At 38.2% G+C, this 9,370-nt stretch overlaps 1 protein-coding gene across 1 annotated transcript; it reads right to left on the bottom strand.

Annotated features, from left to right (window-relative positions):
- Positions 1-209: 209 nt before the first annotated feature.
- LOC118857702 (GTPase NRas-like) lies at positions 210-2,139 on the bottom strand. Its single transcript, XM_036768270.1, has 2 exons — positions 1,983-2,139; positions 210-745 (listed from the first exon to the last, which is right to left on the bottom strand). The coding sequence occupies exons 1-2, from the start codon at positions 2,137-2,139 to the stop codon at positions 210-212; spliced, it is 693 nt and encodes a 230-aa protein (XP_036624165.1).
- Between the last annotated feature and the right edge of the window lie 7,231 nt (positions 2,140-9,370).

The following is a 9,370-nucleotide window of genomic DNA, read 5'->3' as shown; positions in this document are numbered from 1 at the left end:
AGGGCCAAGACCGCATAGGAGTCCAGTGAAGAGCACCCAGGAGGAGGATGGGTCCAGATGGGAGCCTGGAGGCTGGGGTGTTCCTGGGGGAGGCTGGGGAAGGGCGAGGGAGGCTGGCGTGTTGTTGGGGAAGGCTGGAGAGGGGTGGGGGAGAGGCGTGGGATGCTGGAGTGTTCCTGGGGAAGGCTTAGGGGCAGTGGGGCACCTGCTCACTGGATTGCACAGCGGCAGCCACCATTCTGCCCAGTATCAGGCTGCCGTTTGGGCTCCTCATTGCGGGGCCTCCGCATCTCTCGGACCATCTCCTGGAAGGCCTGTTCCACACCTTTCCGAATCTTGGCCGAGGTCTCCACAAAAGGGACTGTGAAGCTCTCGGCCACTTCCGGACCCAGCTCCGGGGTCGCCAGGCCATCGGTCTGGTCGGCCTTATTGTCCACAAGGATAAAGGGAGCACGGTCAGCGTCCTTCACCTCGAGCAGCTGGTCACAGAAGATGTTCACATCCACCAAGGACTTGATGTCGTCCACTGCATACATGCAGAGGAAGCCCTCCCCGCGGTGCATGAACTCCTGGCGCTGGGCCAGCTGCTCCTCGTTGCCCGTGCTGTCTATGATGTCCATCTGGCAGGTCTTGCCATCCACCACCAACTGGGTATGGCAGGAATCTTCAACGGTGGGGTCATAGTCGGACACAAAGCAGTTCTTCACCAGCTGGATGGTCAGCACACTCTTGGCCACATTAGATGCTCATCACCACCACCTCTATGTCTGCATCCCGGCTCTGCCCCTGGCTGGTTAACTACGGTGGTGTGGACAGCAGGGGGACATCTAGACAGCTCTCCTGCAGTCCTAGCCCTGACTCCCAGGCCTTCCTTCTGGAACCAAGCAGGGCAGGGCTAATTCTTCCCTCTAACATAAGGCCCTTCAGATAAGCTTGGCTGAAGGGTCTCTAACTCCATAGTCTCAAAGTTAGGCACAAGTTATCAAACACAACTGTTATCAACTCCATATTATTATTCCTAGTTTCAGCAGTTCTAGGTTAGTGAGCAAAGAGCCAATGGGCACATTTCCTCCATGGCCCTGGTCCTTTCCTGGGTAGCATTGACAGGAGTCCAGATGGAGGAAAAAGCCTCTGTTCACTCTGGGGTTCTCTGTCACTCAATCTCCCATCTCCCCATGCCTCCCATGCCCTTCCAATTCTACTTTTTAATGAATTGTTTTCTACAGTCAACTTTTTTCCTTCCTTTTCCAAGCTATTGACTCTCCCTTGAACACATCTCATTTCTTTACCCATTTTTCTTCTACCTCTCTTATTCGACTTTTAAAATACTTCTTGAGTTCTTCCAAGAAGGCTTTTTGAGCTTCAGACCAGTTAATGTTCCCTTTGAGGTTTTGGATATAGGTATATTAACAATGTTGCCCTCTTCTGAATTTGCATTTTGATATTCTCTGTCCCCACAGTAAGATTCTATGGTCATTGTCCATTTCTGCTTTTTGCTCGTGGTGTTTGCTCATTTCCTGGCTTTTAAAGTTGAGCTCTCCTGTTGGAGCACATGGGGCACTGACCCAAGCTTCTTGTGCTGGGGGCCTGGGACCTGATCACTAGCTTTGTGTGCTGGTCCCTTGGGTGCTGACAACTGGAGGCTGTTGGGGTCTGGCAGCTCACTTGTTGCTGAACTGGGGTCAGCAACACTGAAGCTCTTTGGGATGGGGCAAGGTCTGACCCCTGAAGGATCCCTGCTAACCTGGGTTTCTTTGAAGCACTGGAAAATTTGTCCAGTGGAGGACATGTGCCTTCCTGGATCTGTACCTCCTGGAGTTATGTTTCCTGGAGTTGTGCTGAAGCACCAAGAAGTTTTGCTGCTGGAGAATGCCTGTCCCCCTGTGCACATGGTAGTTTTCTGAGCTGGAGTCTACTGGTTCCCCTGCCTGTGCAAATGCACTTGGGTGTTCCTTGTGTGGGTGCTTTCCTGCTCCCCTAACCTGAGACAAAAGATCTCCCCTGATTTGCTGAGGTGTGGCTTGCCACTGGCTTGTTGGAGTCCTTCTCATCCTGTAGGGCTCCGCCTCCAACAGAGTGATAAGGACCTTTCTTGTTAATTGCCCAAGCTTCCCAAGCTACAAGACTGCTATACTTCATCCTTCTGCTGCCTTGGCTGTACCAGGGTTTTCTGGGGGTGATGTTTTCTGGGCTTTAAGAGGTCAATAAGGAAGAGTGAGAATGACTTGCTTCTTACTCTGCCATCCTGGATCCCTGTCAACATAGAATTTTGAGAAGGTTGTGGTTTCTGCCATGTTTCCCAAAATAATTCCAAGTCTCATAGTAGTATAGTGTTTAGGTCATAAAATTTAAATACTGATATTGGAATGAGGCTTGAATCTCTAAATTAAGAAAGAATTGTGCTCTCATAACATTTTGCTTCTATTCTTGAAAATAGTTGAAAATAAAAAAAAACAATATATGTGTATCATACATTTGTAGCAACTCAATTTAATGCAAGTTATCATCAATAATCCTGGGATTGGAAATTTCAAAATATTTGGGTTATCCTGTCATTTATGCAAGCCTCAGCTTCCGTACACCAGGGTTGATTGTTTTCATGAACTTCAGTGGCTGAAAAAAAACGAACACACAAGCTCTGCTAGTCAGTAGTTGAGCTTTCATTTGTTTTCTAAATGTAGACGAACTAGTCTTTGGACCATAGGTACTCATTGTGATGCTAGACTCAGGCATGAAGTGTGAGCAATTTGTTAGGACTTTTTCAGGTCTGTGTTTCACTGGTACAATTTAGGATAGTATATTTTACCTCCATGAAACCACAAGTATGTGGAAAATGTTTTGAGAAAAAAAAACAAAAAAATAATAATAGCAAGACGTGAGAATAAAGTAGGATACAAAGTGTCTTAACCAACCAATATTTTTTTTCTTTGAATATCATTTTTTGCATGTGTTGGCATATTCTGTTCCCTGATCCTAAAATGCTCCCTTTCCCAGTCTTGCATCTTATATTCCCTTTGAAATCCTAATCATTAGTCAAAATTAATCTTATCTCCTTCAATCGGCCAATCAATGACAGAATGTTTATTAAGTACTTACTATGTCCACACATTGTCCTAAACACCTTATTACTCTGGAATTTCTCTCAGTACCTGGGGTCTTTTCAACCTAATAAATACCTTTGCTATGTCAGCCTCCTTCTCTCATTGGTGTATTCCTCCCAAAGCCCTATTTTGGGGATAGATCTAGGCTGGGCATACTTATGACTCTTCGAACATTTGCTTCAATGTACATAACTTCTCTTCCTAGCTCTGCCATTTTTTAGCTCACCATCATGTCTCAGGTGAATGCAAGCTTCTTGAGGGTAGGAACTATTTTCCTTTGTTTTGCCAATGCTTATTAAAGTATGTGGCACATAGAAAGCACTTAATACATTCTTATTTCCTATCTTCTCAGTGATATAAACACAAAAGTGAATAAATTCTTATTTGCTCACATTCTGATGGAGGAGACAGTATTTATTTAATTATAAATGTACTTAGAATATGTAGAATACATAAACTATATAGAACATAGAAGGTGAGGGAATATTCTATCACCTAGAGAACTCAGGGAGGGATAGAGTTGCAAAGATTGCATGACAAAGCAGCTTTTAAGCTGAGTCTAAAAGTAAAGAAGGAATTCCTTAAGTCAGAGGTGACAAGGACATGCTTGTGGGCCTTGAAAACAATTATTGCAAAAGCATGGAGATGGAAGATGGAGCATGTGTTGACCTATGACTAGGCCTGTATCTATAGAGCAAGTATTTGCAGGAGGAGAGTAAGGGAAAAAGCCTTGAAATGTAGTAAGGGGTCAGGATATGGAGATCTTCAAATGGTTTTATTAGCTATAGGAAATCGTTAGAGGAATGCTTAGAAAAGATTTGTTTTGAAAAAAACTGGGTGTTTTAACAGACTATGAGGCTAATATGGGATTTGGAGTTCCATTAAGTGGGGCACAGATTCAAAAACTACAGAAATGATTGTTACCATGAGCTCTTGTCCTTGTCAGAATTCATCTGGTATATTACATTAGGTTCTGGGCACCTCGGTTTAAAAAGGGCATTGATGAGTAAAAGGGTATCCAAACAAGGCTACTAGGATGCTAAAAGTCTTAGAATCCATGTGGTATGTGAAGAAATTAGAGCAACTATGAATGTTGAGTCTGTAAAACAGATGACTTTGAAGGGGATCCTGATAGCTATCTTCAAGTATACGTGTACTATGTGAAGGGGATTAAACTTAATTTATTTATTTTACTCCTGAATACTCAACCTGAAGGAATGGGTGAAAATAGAAAAGAGGGAACCTTAGGTGTGATGTTGGGGCGTGTGGAAAATTAAGAATTAATAGTAACTCCTTATCAATTAGAGCTTTCTAAAAGAGGAACTATTTCCCTTAAGGAGTTATAGTTTCCCATTTTTTGGAACTCTTAAAGCAGAGACTGGGGACAACTAGTGTGTATTGTCTATGGTGGACTCTTTATGTATGAGTCAAATTATGTAGTAGATGAGGTCCTTCCAACTCTCCAATTAGAAATTTCATACATTCATTGAGCATGGAGGTATTGGAGGGCTTGATGGGGTTAAATAATCAGATCCCTTACTAAAGAAAATCTCTTTGGAAGGTCTATGGAGAATTGATTGCAGTGGAAAGAGAGACTTGGGGCAAGGGGAACAAAAAAGGGGTTGCTCTGATAGTGCAAGAGAGAGGGAGTGAGATCAGAAATCCCAGTGGTGGCTATGTCTACACAATTTTCTTTAGGAAGAAATAGAGGAAAGAAAATGTATGATGTATGTAATTTATTAAACAAACTTATTTTACTGCTTCTTTTGCCTGAACTGGAGGGTGATGGGGGTGGTGAGGCACTTTAGTAGCATGCTGTGTTTGGTCAGTCTACTGAGAAAGAGAAGTAATTGGGGAGTAGTGCTTCTGTGTGTTTTGGAGAAGGTAATGTACTACACTAGCATTGAAGGAAAGAGGCACAGAATCTAGTTCAGGCTGGTTCTGTATAATGGGTATCCCCTACTCAAAGAAGCTGGTGGTAGATTGGTAAAAAGCACTGGGCCTCAAATCAGGAAGACTGGAGTCCAAATCCTGCCTTAGATACTTACTAGCTGTATAACCTTGGGAAAATAACTTAACTTCTATTTACTTCAGTTTCCTCAACAGTAAAACAGGGATTAAAATAACACCTATTTTCCAGGGTTTTTTTGAACACCAAATGAGATAATTGTAAAGCACATAGGTCAGTGCTTGGCAAATGAAACATGCTATGTAAATGCTTGCTTTCTGCCCTTATTCCCTCCCCTGTCCCACTCTATTCCTTGAGTCATTTGAGGTAAAGACTGAGGTCACTGCAAAATGAATTCTGCGATATGAGAGGATGCTTTGATGTCCACCTCTCAGAAAGGCTTATTAAATGAAAGATGAAGCAAGTAAGCAGTGAGGGAAGATAAGGGGAAAAAGAAAACCAATTAAAAAAAACAAGAAGTTACCAAAGATTGCAGGAAAGAGAAATTTCATTCAAGATTTTCCATTTAAGCAGATAAACTATGGTAAAGATATAAATAAAAGAAGGCATTATGAATGCCTGATCATCTAAACATGTCCAGATATTTGCGAATACTAGATAAAATGCTCCCAAGAGAGAATGAATGAAACCACAAAAATCTTCTTTCAGAATTGTCCAATAGAGAATAAGAATCTTGAAAATATAAGTTTTGACCTGCAGAAAAAAAAGACAGAATAGAAAAAGAAAAACAGAATCCATGGAGGCAAATTTCACCAAAGAAATAATAGAAAAAACAACTAGTTGGAAGACTGCTCCAATGTACTTTGGCTTGATTGTATAATACTCAGTGAAATGGGTATCATATTTCAAAGATTCTGATAAACTCAGGAATCTCCAGAGGAAGAGAATATGACAATAATGACAAGAACAATATTTTAACAAACTCTTTCAACAGGGAAAGGGCCCATTTGGAAGTTGTGATTCCCATTTTCCTTAAGCTCTGCCTTACTTATTTCTTTCCATGTTCATCCTTAATGATATGTTTAAATGCCTGAATCATTTGAAAACATGTCTAGGAAGATCATTTGGGCTCTCTCTCTCTCTCTCTCTCTCTCTCTCTCTCTCTCTCTCTCTCTCTCTCTCTCTTTCTGTCTGTCTCTCTCTTTCTCTCTCCACATCCTCTGTACTTGTTATTTTGTTTATTTTATTGGTTGCCTAGGACTCCTATTCTTTTAGTTTTGTCACAACTTTTCATTTTGATAAGTTTATATTTAGGCTGAATTTAATTGCATTTTGTGTGTTTTTAGCATGTGCTTTTTCTTTGAGATGTCTGTTAATTATTTTCTTTCTTTCAAGATGTAGAGGGGTATGAAAGGAATGTGTGTTTTATTTTTCCTTCCTATTACTCTACTTGATAAGAAGAAGGTCATGTGATATGTTCTGATTAAGAAATAAAAAATCTTTCTACATTAACTAGTATGCCAAAAGACTTTCCTAAAATTGGAAGTTATATGACATTGTACAACTGTAAAACTGCTTAAAACTAAGCTTATTTTATTATGATACTGTCAAGAAAATTTACGTTGGCATTCATAACTTATGTTTGTGCATAAGATATTTTCCATAGTGAGATGAATAGGGCTCACTGTCTGTATGACATTAATTACTTGGCTGCTGAAAGAACATCACTATTCCATGTTTTACTGGTGCAGATCCAAATAGTCTGGATGTTTGCGATTAGTTCTTCAAAAGTTATTTTTTCTCTTTCCTCATAAAAAGTAAATCCTAAACAATTTATTTATGAAAAAGTCAGACTAGAGAATTTTTATAGAACAATACTACAAACTTATTGAAATAGAACTGTTAAAATGTTTTGTAGTATCATAATTTGAAGGCAATGGGTTTAAGATACAAAGCATTTTGAAAATACCAATATTAAACTTTGCACTGGGCCTAATGATCAGGACAACACATTTTCCTACCTCTTGTTAAAATTTTATATTTCTAATTTTCAAAATCAGCTTATTTCTGTCAGCATCTTTCTCAGTGAAAAAATTCGACTTTATATTTAAAAAATTAAAAGATTAGATTTTTAATACTTGCTAATGTTACTGTGCCTTTCATTTATCACTGCACAATGCTTTCATTTGCTTTGTATAAAGGAATTGTGGAATTTTCTTTTTTTAACCCAATTTTCATTTACCAGTCATGAACTGGTAAATGAGCAGTGCAAATCATAATGAATAATAATGTTCATAAGTTGAAAGACATGTTACACTGATTAAATTATGAGACATTTTATTTACAATATTTAAATCGCAAAGAGGAAAAAGTCACATAGATATCAAAGTATTTATAATTGTTAATTTTTAAAATTAAGAACTAGGAAAGTAAGGGAGTGGGGCATTTAATTGAGCAATGGCTCAACAAATTGTGGAATATAAATATAATGGAACTTAACTGTACCATGTTAAAGTATGGAATAAACTGTTTCAGAGAAATCTAGGAAACTATTGAACTAAAAAACAGGAAAGTGATTTATATGATAAAAATTGTACAGAAAAATTTTTTGAAAAAACTATCAACTCTGATCAATGCAATTACAACTGAAGAGGATAAGTGATTAAGCAAACAACCTCTTTTCTAAATTATTTATTTAGTATTTTATTTTCCTCCAATTACATGTAAAAAAAACATTTTTAACATTTTTTTAAAGTTCGAATTCTAAATTCTCTCCCTCAATCCCATCTCCCTCAATGAGAAGAAAAGCAGTTTGATATAGGTTAGACATGTGTAATCAAACAAAACCTATTTCTATATTAGTCATGTTGTAAAAGAAAACACACAAAATCCCCAAGAAATAAAGAGGAAAGTAAAAAAAAAAAACACTATGCTTTGATGTGTATTCAGATTCCATCAGTTTTTTATTAGCAACAGAAAACATTTTTCTCATAAGTCCTTCAAAGCTGTCCTGAATCATTCGTTAAGTCATTCACAATTGGTCATCTTATAATATTGCTTTTACTGTGTCTGCTGTTCTTCTAGGTCTATTTATTTCACTTTGCATCAGTTCATATAAATCTAGAGTTTTCTGAGAGGATCCTGCTCATCAATACTTATAGCACAATAGCATTCCATCACAATATTACACCGTAACTTGTTCAACCATTCCTCAATTGATAGGCATACCCTTAAATTCCAATTCTTTGCCACCAGAAAAGAGCTGCTATACATATTTTTGGACATATGGGTCTCTTTCCCTTTTCTAAATCTCTTTGGGATACACACCTGTAGTGGTATTGCAGGATCAAAAGCTGTGCATAGTTTTATAGCCTTTTTGGTCTAGTTCCAAATTGCTCTCCAGAATGGTTGGATCAGTTCACAACTCTATCAACAACACATATTTGTTCCAATTTTCTCACATGATCTACAACATTTGTCATTTTTCTTTTCTTTCCTCTTAGCCAATCTAATACATGTGAGGTGATATTTTAGAATTGTTTTAATTTGCATTTCTCCAAATAGTGAATTAGAGTATTTTTTTCATATGGCTATAGATTGCTTTCATTACTTTATCTGGAAACTGATTATTTATATCATTTGATCATTTATCAATTAAAGGATGGTTCTTATCAGTTCTCTACATATTTGAAAAGTAAGGCTTTTATCAGAGAAAACTGTTTAAATTTTTCCCCAATTATCATTGCCAACTGTGTTTCCTTCCATCCTATTTACCCCCTGTATATTCTATTCTCTCTCCCCTTTCACCCAGTCCCTCTTCAAAAGTGCTTTTCTTCTGACTACCCTCCCAGTTAAATTGCCCTTCATTCTATCAGCACCCACCACTTTCTCTTATATACCCTTCTTTTCCTACTTTCCAATAGGTTAAGATGGATTTCTATACATAATCGAGTATGTTATTTTTTCTTTGAGCCAATACTGATGAGAGTAAGTTTCAAGCATTCCCTGCCACTTCCCTCATTTTCCCATTCACTATGAAAGCTCTTTCTTGCCATTTTATGTGAGACAATTTGATCCATTCTATCTCTCCCTTTCCATTTCTCCAAGGGCATTCCTCTTTCTCACCCTTTATTTTTTAGATAACATCCCACCATATTCACATATTCAACTCACATCTGTGCCCTCTGTCGATATATATATATATATATATATATATATATATATATATATATATATATATATATATATATATATATATATCTTCCAAAGGATCCAATAATGAGAAAGTTGTTATGATGTATAAGCATTATCTTCCCATGAAGGAATACAAGCAGTTTAGGGTTATTAAGTACTTTATGAT

Source organism: Trichosurus vulpecula, chromosome 7, assembly GCF_011100635.1.
Source record: "Trichosurus vulpecula isolate mTriVul1 chromosome 7, mTriVul1.pri, whole genome shotgun sequence".
Classification (NCBI taxonomy): domain Eukaryota; kingdom Metazoa; phylum Chordata; class Mammalia; order Diprotodontia; family Phalangeridae; genus Trichosurus; species Trichosurus vulpecula.
The sequence above is the reverse complement of the archived record's forward strand: the minus strand, read 5'-3'. Positions and strand labels throughout refer to the sequence as shown.

Coding starts and splice junctions, on each gene's coding strand:
- LOC118857702 (XM_036768270.1), bottom strand. CDS start 2,139: ATGAAGTATAGCAGTCTTGTAGCTTGGGAAGCTTGGGCAATTAACAAG. Junction 746..1,982: donor GGGGAGATCTTTTGTCTCAG/GTTAGGGGAGCA, acceptor GGTGGTGATGAG/CATCTAATGTGGCCAAGAGT.